The 22,007-nt window shown below is 34.4% G+C and overlaps 1 protein-coding gene across 1 annotated transcript in view; it reads right to left on the bottom strand.

Moving 5' to 3' along the window:
- Positions 1-22,007, bottom strand: part of Itpr (Inositol 1,4,5,-trisphosphate receptor) — a 1,293,714-nt gene that overhangs the window by 884,753 nt on the left and 386,954 nt on the right. Inside the window, exons 19-21 of the mRNA XM_090387283.1 lie at positions 21,774-21,924; positions 9,192-9,343; positions 3,008-3,018 (exon numbers count right to left, since the gene is read on the bottom strand). Coding sequence (XP_090243409.1) covers positions 3,008-3,018; positions 9,192-9,343; positions 21,774-21,924 — 314 coding nt within the window. The remainder of the gene's footprint in view (positions 1-3,007; positions 3,019-9,191; positions 9,344-21,773; positions 21,925-22,007) is intronic.

Raw genomic sequence — 22,007 nt, 5'->3', positions numbered from 1 at the left:
CCCAGAGTCACAGCACTCCTGCCAGTTTGTGCCCATTGCTTTGCTGCTCTAGTCTGGGGCATGATATTTTAAATTAATAAGATGAATAAATTTAATTAATTAAATACTACGCTATCTAATAGAATCCTAAATGCAGTGATGCGTATTACGTTTTATAATTATACATTAGAGCTGCCTAGTTACCACAATTAAAAATTTGAATTCCCTACTATTCTATATATTTTGTCAATGATATATAGGAATTTTGCTAGTAGGGAAAAGGAGGTGATTATCCCTCTGTATAAGGCAATGGTCAGGCCACGGCTTGAGTACTGCGTACAGGTCTGGAGGCCTCATTTTAGGAAGGATGTAGATTTACTCGAGCGTGTACAGAGAAGGGCAACAAGATTGGTGAGGGGAATGAAGGGATCCTCTTACCAAGAGAGGCTTAAGTTCTGCAAATTGCAGTGGCTGGAGACTAGGCACCTGCACGGTGATCTGATTGAGGTATATAAGGCCTTGAATGGGTTGAGCACGCTGAATTCTGATGGGATCCTTCCACTTGTTCAGATTACGAATCTAAGGGGGCATAAATTGAAATTAAGAAAGGACAGATGTAGAATAGATGTGCGGAAATTTGCCTTTAGCCAGCGGGTGGTTAATTGCTGGAACAAACTTCCATCTGTCGTTGTGGAAGTTGATAGGTTGAATAAATTTAAGGAGGAACCGGACAAGCATTTGGAGGGAATGGTGTGATTTTTTTTTTTTTTTTTTTTTGGCTGATGCTGCATAAGCTCATACATTTGCTTTCTTGCATCACATGCCACTACTACTACTACTATACAAAAACAACGGCTGCAAGATTTGAAAATGAAATAACGGTTTTACGTATATTAAGTAGTAATCTACAAAAACTCTTTATCTAAATTAAAAATAAAAATAACCAGCGTAACAATAACTATAAGACTACGTATAAAGTACAATATAAAATAACAATTAGGTAAATAAAAAGGCAAACGCATTGCTTTTTCGGAGCCTGTAATTCACAGCTGCAATTTTTAAAGAGTAAATTTTTTAAACTACTGTTATTTATTCTCAGTGGATACCACCACCTAGATGCACTGTTTCAAAGCTTGTTGGCTTCACTTCAATGGGTAAGCAGGTACACTGGTTGTCACTATTGCAACAGGGCACCTGCCCACCCACCAAAGAGAAGCCAACTAGCTTTGAAATGGTGCCGTTTGGGTGGTGGCATCCACTGAGAATAAATAACAGTATTCTCCACTGGTGAAGTGTTACTTATTCGAGGTGGTACAATACCATGGCAACTCGCAAAGATATTCACAATATGAGGTAAAACCGAAACAATGCCAATTTAATTAATTAATTTAACGACTTTGGTAGATGGCTACATTAAAATGCTTTTGCACTAACCTATATGTTAGTCATGCTACCTCATAGCATGAGGCCTTTGCCCTTAAATATTTTATAGTATCTTCTATTATAATATATTATCAAATATTTGAACAAACTCTCCGTTTTATTAACAAATATAAGGATCACCTCAAGACTATTTACATAAACCACAGGAGTTCACATCTGTTGAACACCTGTGGCTTGGCACACCCAGGGTCCTGAGCTGGATATCGTCATTCTTCTCTTTCTTGATGATTCTCTTCTACTTCTGACTCTTGTTCTCTCTCTCTCTCTCTCTCTCTCTCTCTCTCTCTCTCTCTCTCTCTCTCTCTCTCAGGTTAATTCAGAATTTTTTTTGTTGGCTGGTGCAACATAAGCCTCAGGCTTCCTTGCACCATATGGCTAATGATAATATTTTTGTTGTTTTGCCAATGCCTTTTTATGTATGCAATTACTACCGCTCTTTTGTAATCAATATTCATAACTGTGATCACCATAACTGTATGAACTAGGCAGGACTTAATCGCTATCTAGAAACATATACCAAATGTGTGGTACTACACTTAGGGTGGTAGAAAATGAAAACGATCTGGGAGTAATTGTGCAGTCATATATGAAATTTTCTGAGCAATGCAGACAGGCTGCCAGAGCAGGTCATGGGGTATTTTCAATGATATACAGGAATTTTGCTAATAGAGAAAAGGAGGTGATTATCCCTTTGTATAAGCCAATGGTCAGGCCACGCCTTGAGTACTGAGTACAGGTCTGGAGGCCTTGTTTTAGGAAGGATGTAGAGTTGCTTGAATGTGTACAGAAAAGGGCAACAAGATTGGTGATGGGAACAAAGGGGTCCTCTTACCAAGAAAGGCTGCTGAAAGGTGATCTGATTGATTAAGGCCTTGAATGGGTTGGGTATGCTGCATTCTGATGGGATTCTTCTGCTTTCTCAGATTATGAACCTGAGGGGGCATAAATTCAAATTGAGGAAGGAAAGAGAGTTGTAGAATAGATGTGAAGAAATTTTACTTTAGCCAGCAGGTGTTTAATTGCTGGAACAACAAACTTTCATCTGTCACTGTGGAAGTTGATAGCTTAAATAAATTCAAGGAGAAACTGGACAAACATTTAGAGGGAATGGATGTGTGATCATTTATTTTTATTTTTTGGCTGATACTGCATAAGCTCATACACTTGCTTTCTAGCATCACATGCCTCTATTACTACTATGTCTTTGCAAACATTAAAGTCCATAAACCAGGTTTCCCAGTCAAACCAATCATCAGTGGCAACTGAACAGAAGATCTCAAAATGGCTTGTACAACTCTTCTCACAAATAATACCAAGGAACCAGCACACCTTGAAAAACAACTAGGACCCAATTTCCAGATTGATAGAGGTAGAAATAAATTAAAATAAGGTCTTGTTATTATTTGCCGTGGATTCTCTGTTCATAACAATTCCTCTGAATGAAGCAAAGTCATGCTTTCAAAAAGAACTAACCAGCCACATCTACCTAGGCAATCCAAACCGCTACTAGTTTCAGAGATAATACAACTCATCAACTTGTCAATAGGGGAACCCTACTTCTCTTTCAATAACTCATTCTATTCACAGATCTCAGACCTAAGCAAGGGAAATCCACTCATGGCCGAAATATTTATGACCAACTTGGAAAATGACTCTTGGAAAAACAACCCCTTAAACTAAAAAAAAATATGGAGCAGATACATAAATGACATAATTGCAATCTGGAGCTACAAGTCTGAAGAGCTGCAAAAATTTTAAGCTGTGCTCAACAACAACAGCTCAACAACTACTACCAAAAGATAAAGTTCAAAATTGAAATAGAAGACAACAGAAGCCTACCTCATGAGAAAACCCACGGAGTTACAAATGAAAGTTTAAAAGAAACCAACAGATACAGGTACTGAATTATAAACTGTACCACCCTCACTCAACTAAAGTCAAAGTACTGAAATCTTTCATCTTCAAGTTTACCGGATCTGCAATAAAGAAACCCTCCAACAGGAAGTAGAAGCTATGACCAGTCTAGCCCTTAGAAATGGATACCCCCCTATATATTATTAAGAAAACAACAGAAGGCAGTGCCAAGACCTTGGACCAACCTCAACCAAGTAATAGCAAGAGACTCACCATCTGCATACCACATATACATAACATTAATATTAAGATAACAAAAGAAGGAAGGAAATATGGAATCAGCCAGCACTTTCTTCAAGGGATTGGTATCCCTAAACCAGATACTAAAACACCAGTCCAACTATCCCAACACTCCTAAGGGCTCTATTTACAAAACAGGTTGCAGATGTGGCAGTAGTACATACAAGAGCCACACAGAAGACATAGTTCCAAAATTAAAGAACACAAGAAAGGCATTCAATATAGGAGGATACAAAAATCCGATAGCCCTGCATGCATTCTGGTAAGGAAACATATGCAGTTAAATAACATTAGTGTCCTTTCCACAGAACAACAGTTCAACAAAAGAAATTTTAAGAAAGCATTCTTTACAAAAAATGTTTGAGGCCACTTCTATAAACAGAAAAGAAGGTGTTGAATTTAACCAAAATACATTAACATATTTAAAAAGACAATAGAAGAAGACATGAATAAAAAATACAGAAAACTCCAAATACTGGAAGAACACCCTAATCTCAACCGCCCCACCACTTCTGCAATTAGGCAGTACAACAACCCACAGAGGATCAGAGGACAAGGTTCTAGTTCATCCACCTCAAGGCTACAATTCACTAAAAGATAAATAAATAATAATCACTGGATCAGGATATCCTACTTGGCATCCTGCTATTGGACAATAGTAGGAGGGCAAGCAGGTGCTGATGGCACCTCTTGCCAGAATGTGTAGTCGGAATTGAGACTTTCAGCAAGCAAGAGGCTGGTAAAAAAAAAAAAAAAAAAAAAAAAAAAAAAAAGGTAAAGTGCAGCCATTATCAACCCACTGCAGGATGGAAGCCTCCTCAACAATTCATGCTGAGGGAAATGGACCATAATCTGCCACACTGGTCCAGTGCAGGTTGGCAGATCGACCGTATTCAGCAGTCAGGGGCTTGAACACCGGTCTACTCAAAGAGTGGGTGCTACTGCACTCCCGCTCCTGACCACTCCGCTACGGAGCTGGTAACAGGTAATAAATTCTGATTAACTTTAATTTCAAATTATTCAAATGGAGTAGAACAGGTAAAAAACTAATAATCTATAATGTAATAAATAATATAGAATGTACTATGCATAAATTGTATATAGTAATTATCCACTAGAAGTTTTGTATATGTAATATTACTTTTAACAAAATAGTAATTTGGTTTATTCTTTTTATTTCTGTCTTTAAAAAACAGCCTATGTATGGTCTGAGGATGGCATCGCACGAGGTTCCAAAACATTACCTTAATATATAGTGATTTAGTTAATAGCTAAATAAACTATCTTAATATTCACATGGTATAAGAATGGTCATAACAGAAATCTAGATTCCATACACACACAAAGAAAAATAAAAGTTTGTGCTCCTCAAAAAGAATAGCTTATCAAAAATAAAAAAGGCTACTTTTCTTCAGTATGTATTATCTAGTTCAGTATGTATTATTCAGTATCTAGTAACAAAATTTCAAGGAAATTGTTCTATTGGAAGCTTCATTATAAACTGCAGAAACTGAGGTCAAACAGAAACACTACACTGCCCACTGAATAATAAATAAATTCATTTAACTCATATAGCTTTTCCTGAAAAGAATATTGTGCAGAGTAACTATCTATTTCAATGCCTGCAACAATTTTTGTCACGAGATATGAATAAATGCAGAAACTTATGCCATTGGCATATTTTGCAATGAATATATGATTGTCAATTTCTTGGTCATTATTATTATTATTGCTGCTCTTATATTATTTCTCCCTGATTGGGGGTTCTACTTTGTGACAGGTATTACTACCAAGTACACAGGGTGGTTGTTGTTATGTCTGATGTTACTGTTGGTTGAGGAATTCTCTGACAATCCTACAGGTGTTCAGGATTGCAACTTTCTGGAGTTCCTTGCAGGTGTTCGCTGGGAGACCTATTGCTGCTAGGCTGTTATGTAGGGTCTTTGACATCATACCTGTGGTTGACACGATGAGCGGGATGGTCGTTACTTGTTGCATATGCCATATCTCTTTGATCTCCTGTCTTAGGTTCATGTACTTTCTGATTTTTTTCTCCATGGGTTTTCTGCAGGTTGCCAGTGTTGGGTACCGCTATGTCAATCAGTTATTATTATTAGCCATATGGTGTAAGAAAGCCTGAGGCTTAAGTTGCACCAGCCAAAAAAAATTCCCAAGCATCATGAGAGAGAGAGAGAGAGCATGAGTCAGAATGAAATCACCAAGAAAGAGAAGAATGATGATATCCAGCTCAGGACCCTTGGCGCCAAGCCCATACTCACCAGATGTCAGCCCCTGGGGTTGATGTTCTGGTTACAGTTAAGAATGAAACACCCATACTTAGGCCAAAGAATTCAATATGTCAGTATTCAATATCAATATACCTTTTCCTTTAATGTTTGGTGTGGTGTTCTTGGGAACAATCTTATTGGCCCTTATTTTTTCCCTACAAATCTTTCGGGTGTGTTAAATACATTTTCTGTGAAACAATTTATGAAAACTATCGGAAGACATATCTCTTGAAAATCAGCAGATCATATGATCTGTGTACAACAGTGCACAGCTCACTTTACCCAAAATGATGTTTCTGACTTTTAAATATGAAGTATAATAACTAATGGATTGGAATAGCCTGTAAAATGGACACCATGATAAACCAATATCACACATTTACTTTGAGTGGAATCACATGAAATCCAAAATTCTAATCACATGACCATGAAAAATGAAGTGAGAAATTCTTCTGTAAGCTGCGGAAACTATTAAGAACAGTTCTGAAGCAATACTACCTTCCATCATGGATTACTCATATTGAATACTATATACAAAATGGAAGTCACTTTAAACAGCAAATAACTCTTTGAACAGCTTCTTTAATTTATGATTATTGTTTATTATCTCAGAAATAAAAACTTTGAGACATGTTTATAGGAGTTTTTTACCTTATGTTTAGCTGTAAAATATGATACAATGTTTAAGATGCATTTAGGGATAAAGCATTAAGCTCCGAGCAAATTTAGACTATGTATATATTAAGTGCAATAGCATCATTAATACACAGTCATTTCTGAATAAACAGAATATTTATAAGGTGGCATCATTTTAAGTTATATCTCATATTGTGAATACCTTCACGAGTTGCCATGATATTGCACTACTTCGAATAAGTAATGCTTCACCTAAGGAGAAGACTAATGTTACTTATTCTCAGATAGGTACCACCACCCAGACAGCACCGTTTCAGGGCTATTTTGTATATGTGTGGGATAATAACTCGACTATCCATTTGTCCCTTAGACTTAGGAAAGCAAAGAGGTGGAGGGAAAGTAATAGTAGGAGTGGAAGGGGAAAAGAAACGGTGTAGAAGAATGAAAGGGACAGTAACTCCTTCAACTCACGCCACTCAAAAACTCAAACTCTTCGAATAGGCAACGCTTCCCCAGTGGAGAAGTACTGTTACCTATTCTTGGAAACTGCAGACATCATCAGGCTCCCCCTGGTGCTGTTTCAGGGCTGTTTGGCCTTTTTTCGGTGGGTGGGTAGGTACCCAAGTGATACAATGATGGCAAAACAGTTATGAAGTATAACTCCACAATATGAGAGATGCTTGATGGTGTATGATGTATTTAGACTAAGATGCATTTAGGGCTAAAGCTAAATTTGCTCGCAGCTTGAGGTTTTAGCCCTAAATGCATCTTAGTCTAAATACATCATACACCATCAGGCATCTCTCATATTGTGGAGTTATACTTCATAACTGTTTTGCCATCATTGCATCACTTGGGTACCTAACCACCCACAGAAAAAAGGCCAAATAGCCCTGAAACGGTGCCGTCTGGGTGGTGGTACCTATCTGAGAATAAGTAACATTAGTCTTCTCCTTAGGTGAAGTGTTACTTATTCGAAGTAGTGCAATATCATGGCAACTCGTTGTGAAGGTATTCACAATATGAGATATAACTTAAAACGATGCTGCCTTATAAATATTCTGTTTATTCAGAAATGGCTGTGTATTAATAATGCTATTGCACTTAATATATACATAGGCTACAATGTTTACTATATAATAAATCTCAGCAATTCAGACTAATATGGAAAAGAGATAACCTGAATCAGTGAAAAATCGAAATTACAGAATATAATTATATGTACATAATTTCAAGTAATTCAAAAAAAAGAATTGATATAATTTCAAGTAATTGTAGTTCATAAAAAAACAAGCAAATTTATTCACAATATAACAAAATGTATTGAATTTTAAATAATCAGAACACAACAACATTTTTACAAAAAATTTATATTTAAAACAAATTGTAAAAAAAAAACACTGAATTTGTGTATTATCTGTGTTCAAATCAAATAGAACATGGATAATATACCAATAATAATAGAAGTTTATTGTTTTTTAAACAATAAACTTTAACGTTAAATATCAATAACTATAAATTTCACTAGACATACATAGTCCCTATCCAATCATATTTTTTTGAAGAAATGAAATTTTCTGTTCAGTAAAGCCTATTTTATTGCCATGTCATAATGTCATTCTTCATTTCCTAGAGCACAAAAATGTTTTTAAAATTGGTCATCAGCATTAGCTGAGTTAATAAGAGTACTGAAGTTTAACTTCTTATTTTTCATTTCCCAATTCACTTATAGATTTTTACCCATTAACTACTGTTGCTATTTATTCTTCAGTAACCATATCCAGACTCATCTCATTCTAACACATTCTTGCAGCTCTTCATCCATTTAAATCAATAAGAAAATCATCATCGTCACCATTCAGTTGATTTTCCATTCACTTTCTATTTTACTTTTTTTGTCTTTTTTTTTTTTGTAGTTGTTGGCAAATCGGCTTCTGTGGCCATAATGCACCTCCCAAGGTTTTTTTGTAGTACTTTGATCCAAGCCCAAGGCGGGATTCGAACCCGCGACCTTTGGGTTGCCAGGCAGGCACTTTACCCACCCAGATAGCGCGGTTGGCTTCTATTTTACTCTGCTTCACTTCATTTCAACATGCAGTCTGTAAACAGTAGTATTTTTTTTATAATTTTTAATACTTGCCAGTGTCCTGTTCACTGTCAGAAAAATAGACATTCTTCAAATGTTTCCTTTAATGTAAACATTTGCATCTGGGTATGACTCCCTCATCTGCAGTTTGTACTGAGGGCTGCACTATTGGGAAATACGAAAAGACACATGATATTGCCATTGTTGCTTGATAAAATTTCAACAGAAGGGTGTGCAAGTGCATTACCTTACAATAGCATTGCCTTAATGTTTTAATTCACCTTTAATTTTTTCTTCTTGAATGGTTTTACTTCTTTTAGATAGCAAGTGTGAACCATTCTGAAAATATTTCAGAGTTGTACATCAAACTCTCATTTAGGGGAACCCCTATTCAGCATACATAAAATATATATAAAGCAGCAGTCGAATTTACAGGTCTAAATTAGTGAAATTTTATTGAGTGCAATAAAATATTTTCCACAAAATCTGGTTTAAAACCAGATTTTGTGGAAAAACCAAGGTTTCTTTGTGGTCTGGTGCATATTGTGATCAGAAAAATATGGTAATTAAATCCTCATTGAATATTAATTTAAAAAGTATAACACTTACCATCTAATTCACCAGTTGGAAGCTTTCCATTTAAAAAACTTGATTCAGGAATGCAATCCAAAATACTTAAAAGAGTTTTAGTTAAGCGAAGTAAGTCACTGAAACTGTAGAAGCCAAAATAGATAAGCTCTCTGGCAAGCTTTACAACCTAAATTAATTATAATGAAAAATAAAATTTAAATAATTAAAAATAAATTACTCCTATAAATGGAACTATAAATTTATGAACATTACAAAGCACATGCATAAAATTATATTATATTATATTATATTATATTATATTATATTATATTATATTATATTATATCAGTAGCATTTAGAGAATGTGAAATATAAGAAAAGTATAGCAATTTTTGCTTAGAACGGCTAGGGGAATATTAATGCTATTACATACTATCTCAAAATCTATATTATAAATTCATTTTAACAAATCACATAAAAAAAAAAACATTTTTTTGACTGACAATTGTAAAGGGCAGTACATGAAATGCTGATACTGTATATTTGTATCATAAATTAATATTGAACTATTGGACATATGTAATTTTTTTCTGCAGTAGCCTGCAACAATTCCAGGAAAATTTGTTAGCAGCAATAAATCACAGCACTTCATAATAAGCAGAAGTTTAAAGTTGTGTTTTTTTCAAAGAATGTGACTGCAGCAGCGAGAAGATTTCAGACTTTTTCTGAAAATCACCGAGGACCTGTAAGAAACAATACATCATTTGTCCAAGCAGGAAGGCTTGGACAAATAAAGGAACAAAAATTACCTTGTGCAACTTGTGAACTTGACAATATCTTGACATTCTGTTCAAATAATGCTTCAATTGGATTTGAAAATATTCACATACAAGATTACAATTAGACATGTGGCAGAGAAGAAAAATGCATGGGATACATATAAATTAACAGGTGAAATGGAAGCCTATGATAGATATAAGCTAGTCTGTAACCAAGTCACAAGGGAAGCTAGGCAGGCAAAGGCAGATTACGAGAAATCTTTGGCAAAGGATGATATCGATGGTTCAACTGTTGATGATTCTGCTCAGGGAGCTAACAAACTAAATGAATATTCTGCATCTACATTCACACATGAGGAATGTAGGGAGGGGAATGTCAGAGATGTATCAACATAAAAACATCAGATAAACATAAAAAAGGCACCTGGAGTGGATAGAATCTATCCACTCCAATCTATCCTCATATCTATGATACTACATTTAAAAGAGAGCAAATTATTATTCCAACCTCCTCATAAAGCTGTGTGCTTCTATAAAATAAAATTTAAAAAAATAAAAAAAGACTGGGAAAGCTGTCAAAAGGTGTGCCCCTGAATGTGAGTTTGAAATATTGCTGCATCCTGCTTATTCCCTCAACCTTGCATCCTCAGATTTCTTCCTGTTTCCTTTCTTTGTAGAAAGCACTTTGCTGCTGATGATGAGGTGATTTCTGCTGCTGAATTGTGGTTTGAAGGAGTGTCAGAGGACTTCTACAAAACTGGCCTGCAAACGTGTATTGAGAGGTGGCAAAAATGTGTCATTTTGTTTGGTGACTAACTATGTTGAAAAAGTGTAAATACATTGCATTAGTTTCAACCTTCTATCACAACCACTTCAACTTTCTGTCACAACTACTTATGGGTGAATACAAATCGTTTTTGTTCCTCCATTGTATAAACGTTGCCACTAAGTCTATATGGAAATATATGAGGTTTGAATCAAATAGTCACCCACAATACTAGATGAAACATTGATGGCAGACTGATGTTGAGATTGAACAATCCCACAAGGATTTTCCTCTGAGTACAGATGTTGTTTATGAAAATTGATGATACTATCCTTTGTAAGCTGAGCCTTGTCTATAAAGAGAATCAATGGTATTAAGTGGGAATCAAGGCAAGTCACTGCTGCATAAACTACTGCCAGGCCACAACAAATTATTGAGAATTGCTTGGCGAGAGGGTGTGCACTTGCCATAGATGCGATAGATGATAGGGATGTAGATACTGTTCATGAAGAGTCCTTCAGACTGTTGCCTGTGTAACTTTTACCTCTCTCATGATCTTCTTGTACATTCAAAGATTCTCTTCAGTGTGGTTCAGGACCTGCTCATCTAATTCAGGTACCTGAGTGGTTTTCTTTCCCTCTTTCCTAATTTTCTGTTCACAGGTGTGAATGGTTATTTTAATTATAACGAACAATAATCAATGGCCACAATCATTTTCCTGCATGGCACTTGTTCTGTGAATGATTTTTGGTAGTGATACATGCCCTCCCTCCATTAATATTTTCATAGCCATATATTAAATGCACATTCACCATTTTAGCATTTAAATAATTATCCATTCCCATGAGAATCAGTGATGAAATGAAATCAAAATCATTTGACTATCAATGCTGACACTATCACACCAAGAATAGCAACAAGGCTGTAAATTGGCAAGGAAACATTTTCAGACTTGTAATATGAAAACATTATTAAAGATTAAAACATCACTCTGACATGTAAACAAAATTTAAAGCACAGTGGAAGCTGCTCTTGAATGTTTTTTATTATTTTTTTTATTATTATTGTTAGTAGTACTATTACGGCAAATGATGCAAGAAAGCAAGTTCATATGGCATCAGCCAAAAAAAAAAAAAAAAAAGGGTATCTTCCACCAACACTGTTCTATGAAAAAGTTACTAACTTCACAGTGCAGGAAAGTGTGAATAATTTTGATAATATTAATGATCTTTATAAGTATAAAGTTATAGAATTCTTATAGTACCGTGATAATAGACTAATATAAAAATAGCGAAATGCTTAAAGTGCAGTACTCACCTTGAATATAATCTGCAATAATTTTATGAAAAGACTGATGGCTAAATATAAGGTGGAATGGTTAAGTTAATGCATTAAGGTGGGATGAGATTTAATTTAACGGAATTTTGAAATAAGCGCAAGGAAGCTGAAATGCACTACTCCATCCCTGGTTGTCATAAAGTAGTTGATCTGGAACATAATTGATCTTTATAATAAATTTATACAAATTATTAATAATTGTTAACAAATGCTCACATTTAAATTTATTTCCCAATCAATCAACTCTTTCTTCTAGAAAACCAAATAAACCTTGGGTAAATCAGGAAATCAAAGATTTGATCTCACAAAGAGATATTTGTTACAGAAAATTCAGGAATTCTCCCTCAAAACATGTTAATACAAAGAATACAAAATTATTAGAAACAAGGTTAGCAGCTTAATAGAGAAAAAAAAAAATGTGTATTATAAAATTCAGAAAAAGAATATATCTTTAAAGGAGAAATGGGATCTAATTAACAAGGTAATAACTAAAAGAAGTGGAACTATTAATGAAAATCAACTAACTAGGTTTATGCACACTATGCCTGGTAGTAATAAGCCTTATAATTTATAAGTAATAACTTATAATTTAGAAGTTTACAGATATTTCTTCTTTTAATTGCTTTTATTGTAACATTTTATTTCCAAATATAAATGTTATACCTAAACTGTATAACTCAGTTGCAATTCCTGACTCATCTTATGATGGCATTTTAAAAAATTATAAATCAGCTCGCTAATAAGAAATCCACTGGTTTTGGATAGTCTCATGAGAAAAACAATAAAAGCTAACAAGGAATCATTCACTTTGTTATTATTCCAGTTGATCTCAAGAATGATTCATTTAGGACAATACCCTTCAACTTTAATCTTATTTAAGATTAAACCAATTTATAAAAAAGGTCTGTTTACAGATTATAATAATTACTTATTCATCATGGAACAAGTAAATACATGGGCTGTGTTAGGGTAACTAAGAGTAAAAATAGGTGCATGTATACTTGTGTTTACACCAGTGCTAGGAGTATACTAAATAAATTTGATGAATTAGAGGTGCTAGTAAAGACATCAAAGACAGATATTGTTGGGATATCAGAGATGTGGTGTCACACATATAAGAAATGCAGAATTGGAATTTGGGGAGTGAAATGTGTACAGAAAGGGTCGACAGGATAAAGGGGAAGGAGGGGTCATGCCGTTCATTAGTAAAGAAACACATAAAATCTAAAGAAGTGCATCCAGTTGACATAGATGGACAGTGCAGTGTTCAGTCACTTTGATGTGACATAAGCACTGGGGAAGCAAAATTCAGATTAGGGGTGTGTTATAGGCCTAATGACTCCAATGAGTACAACAAACAACTGTACAGAGAAATAGAGTGGGCAATTAAATAAGATTGTCTTATAATGGGGGATTTTATCTCCCCAGATATAGACTGGAAAGTTTGGATTGGTCGCTCGCAAACTAGCAAGACTTTTGTGGATTTATTGGATGATTGTTTTCTACAGCAGCATGTTCAAGAGGCAACCATAGGGACTAATACTCTTGATCTGATTATCAGCAGTGATTAGTGATTATTCATGCATTTAGAATCTGCAGATAAAGGAACCACTAGGTGGCAGTGATCACAGTGTGCTGATGTATGATTTACTCAAAGTTGTAACTACAGCCAGGCCTTGCATAATGTGAGTTCAATTAACGTTTTTCAGTTACCGCTATTTGAAAAAATTATACCACTTTTTACTTTACACAGTGCAGATTTCCAGTTAGCGCAATCTTTTTTATGTGATAGTTGAAAAAGATTTGAATTGTGCACTAAGAGTCCGACGGTCAATTAACAACATTTGTCTCCTTCCCACCTCAGTATGTTTCATCAACCATCGGAAACAGACGTGTTACTTGTTTGACGCCAACTAATAAAGTCATGTGCAGATGCATTTAAAAATTCTAATTTTCTACTCCTATTAATTACGAATAAAAGAAAGAGCGAAAACCAACCTGATTGCAATAAAAAAAAACGAAACGTTATTACTTTAGCTGAAAAACTCAAAGTTATTATAAAACATGAAAATGGTGCAAACCATGTGGAAATCATAAGAGATCTAGGATACAGCGAGTCTACGGTACGAGCTATCTTGAGCCGTAAGGACGAATATAAAGAGAAAGATAAAGTTTCATCAACTGCTTTTGTTTTACAAAATACCAGAAACAGAACTCCAATAATGATTGAAATGGAGTCTTTTATCAATTTAGATAGAAGACTGTAATCAAAAAAGAATTCCATTATCTAAGAACAGTATTCAGAGCAAAGCTATTAGCATTTTTACTAAGCTCAAAGAAACAAAATATCAAGGGGAGACTGAAACATTTATTGCTAGTTCAGGGTGGTTTGAACATTTCAAAAATTGAGTAGGACTGCATAATGTTAAAGTAACAGGAGAAGCTACTAGTGATGATGAAGATGGTGCAGCCAAATTTCCTCCAGAATTGCAAAAAAATCATTCAGGATGGTGACTAAAACAATCAGCAAATATTGAATGTAGATGAAACAGGATTACTTTGGAAACATATACCAACTAAAACTTATTTGGCTGCAAATGAAGCATCACAACCTGGGTATAAAGTCTCAAAAGGGTGACTAATGCTTTTATTGGGATGTAACGTTGAAGGTGATTTTAAATTGATATGCTTGTGTACTGTACACAAAATCCTAGAGCTTTAAAAGGATACAGCCATCAAACTCTTCCAGTTATTTTTTACTCAAATAAAAAAGCATGGATGACCAAAGCTATATTTGAAGACTTGTTTACTTATTTCTCTCCAATAGAAAAATAATCTTACTTTTAAAGCTCTGTTGCTTGTAGGTAATGCACTTGGTGACTTAAATGAAAACGTAAAAGTTGTTTTTTTTCCTGGCAAATATTCATTATTGCAACCCGTGGACCAAGGGACGATTGCAACTTTCAAGGCTTACTATCTCCGTAGAACATTTGCACAGGCACTTGAAGCTACAACAGGAGAAATACAATTTCTGTACCAGAATTTTGGAAAAACATATAACATACATGTGGCCATTGAAAACATTCATGCAGCACAGAAAGAAGTGACAGCCAGAAATATGAGAGCAGTTTGGAAACATCTTTTACCCCGTTCCACAAACGATTTTACTGGCTTCAAGGATGCAATCCAAAAAGTGATTGAAGACATAACTAATATTGGTAATGACCTTGGTTTCAAAGGCTTGGATGCAGCCAACGTTCAAGAATCACTGAATTCACATTCAGAACAGCTAAGTGACAACAATTTCTTCAAATAGAGGAACAACGTGCGTATGAAGAAGTGGAAGAAAAAGAGTGTGAGCTAAATGAAAATGTTACCGCAAAGGAGATAACAGTAAAAGAACTAGGCAAAATCTTTTGCATCACAGAGAACTTCAAACAAAAGGTAATGGATGTTGATCCTAACATCGAAAGAAGTATATTATTTCGCCAGGGCCTAGAGAAGCTTGTTTCTGGCTATCGGAAATTGTATGATGTAAAAAAGAAAATCAATACTGTTCAAACAACTGTGTTGAAATATTTCCATAGCAAATAGTTAGTTTCTTCATTATGTATTTTATGCAATAAACATTTAATTCTATATATATATATTTTTTTTTTCCCTTTACATGGTATATAGATAAAAAGTTATTTAAAAGGCAATTTGAAAATTCTTTCAAATGTCGGTTGTCAAATGTCGATATGTTAGTTGAATTCTGTGATTCCCTGAGTCGACTCAGATTTTTTTTTTTTTTTTTAGGAGCATTAGCAACTAAGGCCATATTGCTCCGGGCTATGCGGTGGTCATTCCTTGACCTTTCCGCATCCTCCGTATTTGCTGGTGACGGGCTCGAACCCCGGTCTAATCAAGAAGTGTGTGCTATGCACTGCTGCTCCTTCCCACCTGGCTATGGAGGTGCCGACTCAGATTCGCTTTTGTTCAAATATTTTTTGACACTTTCTGAGTTGATTCAGTGTATCAACTCACTCTGCAGCCATCTCTACGGCAAGCTGAGTACAGTAAACCTTCTATTTGGTGGAGTTATATTCCTGAGAAACTCGAATACTGAGTTATGGCGCCCATAATAATAAAAGGTTCCATTGCAAAGTATGAAATATATAAGAAAAATTAGTCTAAAATTTTGTCTATGTATGTACTATATGTACCTACATAATATTATAGTGAAATACAAGCATAAGGTATTGAAATGAAAATAAGAAATTTTAATATTAAAAGTAACATTTATTAGAAATTTCAAACAAATCTTTCAAAAACATGGCATTCTCTTCCAAAACAACCCAGTTTCGTCTGTATTGAACACATCTTTGGGAACATATCCTTTGTAATTAATTTTTTTAATTCAGTTGGGAAACTTTCTGCAGCCACGAAATCTGTTGATGTAGAGTCGCCTACAAGTTTCACGTTATAAAGACCATGACAATTTTTAAACCTTTCAAACCAGCATTTTCTAGCTAAAAAACTTATTCCACGAGTGCTATCACCAGTTCTTTGGGAACATATTCTTTGTAATTAATTTTTTTAATTGAGTTGAGAAACTTTCTGCAGCCACGGAATCTGTTGATATAGAGTCGCCTACAAGTTTCACGTTATAAAGACCATGACGATTTTTAAACCTTTCAAACCAGCATTTTCTAGCTAATAAACTTATTCCATGAGTGCTATCACCAGTTTCACTAAGCTGTTGATGAAGTTGTTTTGCCTTGTCATGAAGGATGAGTGAACTTAACGGAATTTTATTTTGAGTTCAGTCTTCTGTCCACAGATTTAAAGCCTTTTCCATTTTTTTCTAAATGAACATCACAAGTTACAGAGCAAATTTTTGAAGCAATTAGTGCATTTTCACAGACACTATGGTGGATTTTTTCTTCTGATTTCTTGATTGATCGTACCGTTGAATCTGATTTTATAATGTTTTGCCACTGATGCAAAACTTTCAGAATCAGAAATTTTGTATACTAACTCAGTTTTGCTCACTAATTGTCATCACCTTCCTTAAAATTCATGGCTCTTTAGAATTCACATTTTTTAGGTTTCATTTTATATTAAATCAGCGACCGCAAATAGTAGGAGTTTACTGTATTATAATTCAGCTAGCTGATACACCACTTTAAATTCTGCGAACTGTTAGATGTGTTGTTTGTCTTGGTCTCCATATAGGAGCACAAATATAATAATATAAATTGCAATGAAATAAAACAAAATGAAAACCCATAATCAGTAAGAAATTAAATTGGAAAACATTAAAATTTAAACATTTTTCATTATTATTTTTTACATCTAATTCTAATATATATATATTTTTAATTTGTTATTAAAAATTTCTAGTTTTTAAATAAAAAGTACCTTTTTTGTTAAATTTAACACTTGCCAATATTAATTTTTTTTTTCAATGTTTGTTGTACAAATTATCATTAAATCAATATAATGTTAAATTATGCAATTAATTTTTGCTCTGGATTGCTCATTCACATTTATAAATAACAGAAAATTTTATTATATTGCGAAGTATTACACTTCCCCACCCAGCTAGTTCATAATGCCACCTGGCTGGCAAAATTTTCTGGGGCGAACACTGATCTCACTTGTTCAATTTGTGCATACCATGTTCATCGTTATTGATTGATTTTTTTTTTTTTTTTTTACTATTTTAAATTTTACACTCATAAATAAAAAAAAAATTGAGCAAAAAAAAAAAATACATAAGTCCGAAGTTAACGTAACTCAAGCTTACTTAAGTCAGGGACTTGCTGTACTCAGTTGTTATTAGAGCAGTTAATTGACGAATTTAATCTATCCTTAAATAACAATAATTTCATACTAATATTGTTTCTTGATTTGTCATAGCCCGTGACCTAATCAATTTAAGAATTCTACAGAATAAATTATTTAACTATTAGTAAAATTAATATTCTTGAACTATTAGTAAGTTATTTGAATCACCACAAAATTTCTATTAATACTGATAATCAGAACAGTATTAAAAGAGGATTTCCACAAAGAACTCACTCAACTCCCATATTATTTAGTATTTTTATGAATGATATACAGTGGATTTCGGTTATTTGGGCCAGACATTTATTTGGGGCAAATCTTAAAAATCAGAAACCAATCGAGAAAATAGCCAGGGTTTACTTAACTTAATTGGGACAACATGCCATCTAATCGGGGCAAGAGACCGCAGCACTGGAGATTATCCTACGATTGTCTCCAACGGTATCATGTGGTTCAGTCGAAATTCTGGAGGTCACAACCATAAAACAATAAAAACAATTAGCAGATACCTGTTTATTGGGCTTTTCTGTTAGTGAAATCTATCATAAACGGACAGTAAACTTGATCTTACTGAATTTGTGATAATACCGACAGCTGGAATTCTGTGGGTTATTATGGTGAAATGTGTTTACACTTCCATGGAATCTTCAATCATATAAAAAAATTAATTTTCAGATCTTCTCTTCATTCCTATTATTAAAGCTTTGTAACTTGTTACTCCGTTCTCACTTGCGTGTATTGTGTTACTTGCAATTTGTGCGTGCCGTGTTCTTTGTTATTGATTGCTTATCTTTTTACTGTTTTAAATTTTAACCCCCACCCACAAATGTCAGTGAACAGAAATGTCAACTAGTTTGTATGTACATATTACAGTGAACCCCAGGGGCTCACATCTGGTAAGTATGGGCTTGGCACACCCAGGGTCCTTAGCCAGATATCTTCTCTTTCTTGGTTATTCTGAAAGAATATCATTTGACTTGTTAGAATATCATAATTGGGCTGGCCACCTAGATGTTAAAAAACTTGCACACATCACTGAAAGGCTTTGATGAAGTGATATGGATCATGGCATTACAGAATTTGTGAAAGCATATAATGGAAGTTTATCATCCCATTCATGTTCCATGATGAAGTATGGAACATAACTGTTGAGTCAGGCAAACTTTAGGAACAAGGCTTCATTGCAACCTGTTCTCTTTCCAGCTAGAAGTTTCAAAAAGTCTAGGGATGTGACTTGTCCTCTATTTACTAGTGCAAAGGGGAAGAAATATATTGTAGGATCAATATATTCTCCATGTGAGCTGAACCATTTCCATTACCAGACTAAAATTCAAATACTAAAACACAAATTTTAGTAGAAATAATTTGAAAATGTAATATTCTACAGTCCTTATTAATTGATCAAGGACAAACCTCAACTCAGAACTATTATTTCAGTAGTGTAAGGGACAAAGATAAAGAAAGCCAACACCCAGAACTACCACAAACTTCGGGAAACTTACCCAAAAAAAACTGGTTTGCCGCCACTGCAGTTTCTTCCTATTCTGGTGAACAGACAGTGTGTGTGTTATTAAGGTGTACCCGTAAGTAAACTTCAGCCACGAAAACACTCATGAACTCCAATAATCTGCTTTTAAAAAACTAATCAATACATCGTTATCAGCTTCTGCTGCCACTACTGATAACATGCACTGTCTGTTTACTGAGAATGCAGAGAGAAACTGTGGTAGCAGCAAACCAGTTTCTTCGGATGAGTTTCCTGAAGTTTGCAGTAGTTCTTGTGTTGGCTTTCTTTACCTTAGCCATGTAAGGTTTAAAGATCAGGAAATTTACACATCAATCTGTAGATATGACATATCTAAAGACTGATGAAGATAACAAATACCCACCCCTAATGGAAATCATGTTCAAGATTGTAAGTTCCAAGGTAAAGTGGAATATCATGCTAGCTCAGATGCTTTTTTTACTTATAAAACGGCTTTCCATACAAATGTGAAGGGGTAAAAAAGAGACTTTACTTTGTGACATTTTACATAAATGTGAACATAATTCTATCTTAAAATCTGATATTTAAGAACCATTTTGTACACAGGGCATGAAGGCAGTGATGAGAAATTAGAAGGCATCTAAAAATATTTGCTCTAACAAACAAGGCTGTAAAAGAAAAAAATACAGCAAGCATGCTGGAGACAGGAACATGACATATATGCAAATAAAATGAGAAACTGATAAAGTCAAACAGAGTTGAAGTTCTTATTTAAATACATGTTAAGAACAAGATTGACAGACACATTACATGTTCAAGCATTTTCCCTTGCAGGTCATCTTAAGAGTAGAGACCAATCATATTTAGAATTACTGACATAAGAGGTACAGATATAATCAGCAGAAAGATTTCCCAGGAACTTTAGAACTTTAGACAGCAATAAATTGCTGTCTAAAGTTCCATTGCCTCTGAAGAAAGGTGAATGAGGTTGAAATGGGATGATAATCCTTAGGAAGGGGCATTCGATGAACAAAATCCAGCACCAGATACCTGTAGTAGTCCCCCTTACGGATGTGAGAGGAAGAAGAAAATACCATTGAGCTATTGAGCTAATCATTATCACTCACATAAACTGTAAAAATATACAGTTGGTCGTCGACTTACGACCGACTTCCGTTCTGACTGACAGGTCGTAAGTCAATCTGGTCGTATGTCGGCCATATATTTATTAACAGTATTTTTTAACCTTTCTAATCTTTTTATCATCTTTATGATTTATTTTTATAATCTTTTATTTTTCATTTTAAATACAGTAATGTTTTTATCTTTTACTTAGCGATACTGAATATACCTTCGTTTCTACGCCTAGGCTATCTCTCTCTCTATGAGGTTAAATTCAAACGTTCTCTACATTTTAATTGGTTTATTATTCATACTGTTTATAAAAAAACAAAACTACAATCTATAATTATATTGTACATAATGTACTGTAAACACAAAAATACAATCTAAAATTAATGTAAAAATTAATACAAATGAAATTTACAAAATCAATTTTCAATCTTTGCTTGTGCTGGGTTGTGCATCGTCAGGGCCATGTTCTTGGGTTGAGGTAGGAAATGTTTATTTATAGAGACATTATGCAAAGAAAATCTTTTTTTTAAAAACGCTTAAACCACCCAGTACTAGCCTGAAAATCTTCTGTGTAATCGTCTCCGGCGCGTGATTTTAAACTGAAACAAACTTCTAGCCTTTGCTTGCACTGTGTGAAGGCTCATGGGTGTATTTTTTTGTATTAAATCTTCCATCCACATAAACAACAATTTCTCCATTTCATGGATGGGTTCCTGTCGTTGTTTGGTTAAAATTGTAGACTTAATAAGTGCAGAACCTTTCACAGCTTCCCGAATTCTTTCTTTGTCCTTAAGTATCGTCAATACCGTGGAATGTGATAACTTCAAGTCACATGCTATCGTATTCACTTTCTTTCCGCCTTCATACTGCTGGATAATTTTCATTTTACACTCAAAATCAATAGTTTTCCTTGACTTTTTAGCTGGCGTATATGTAGATGAAGTCATTTTCCTTTTACTAAACATTTTATGCGTATTTCAGTAGAATTTTAATTAATACACCACACGCAACAGATACTTGAAAGCGACTGGGTGTATGTGAGAGAGAGTGACCGGGTGTATGTGCCTGGTGCTGTCTTCAGGCCTCCCATCATCGATTAATTAATTTATTATTATTATTTTTTTTTTGTCGTCGTAAGTGCGGCCGGTCGTAAGTCACATAGGTCGTAAGTCGACGACCAGGTGTGTGTGTGTGTGTGTATATATATATATATATATATATATCAACAAATAATATAAAAAATATATATTAACGAATAACAATAAAAACATGTTTTTAATACCTCAAATGTCAGTTTATTTTGCTCTCTGTCAGCAAAGGACCACATATGGCCAACGACATTGCATAAGTAATCTTCCACAAATGTAATAGTTGGGGTAAAGCGACGTCTGACAGCTTCCTTATTTGGATCTGGATGTTTATTAGAATCATAGCTAAAAAAATAACAATAGTAAGTTAAAATACTGAATACTTGTCATGTTAATTATATTACATGACATGACAGAGAATAATTTGG

This window comes from Mastigoproctus giganteus, chromosome 13 (assembly GCF_048544385.1).
Source record: "Mastigoproctus giganteus isolate SK-2022 chromosome 13, ASM4854438v1, whole genome shotgun sequence".
Taxonomy (NCBI): domain Eukaryota; kingdom Metazoa; phylum Arthropoda; class Arachnida; order Uropygi; family Thelyphonidae; genus Mastigoproctus; species Mastigoproctus giganteus.
Note: the sequence above shows the minus strand (reverse complement) of the source record. Positions and strands in the feature narration are given on the sequence as shown.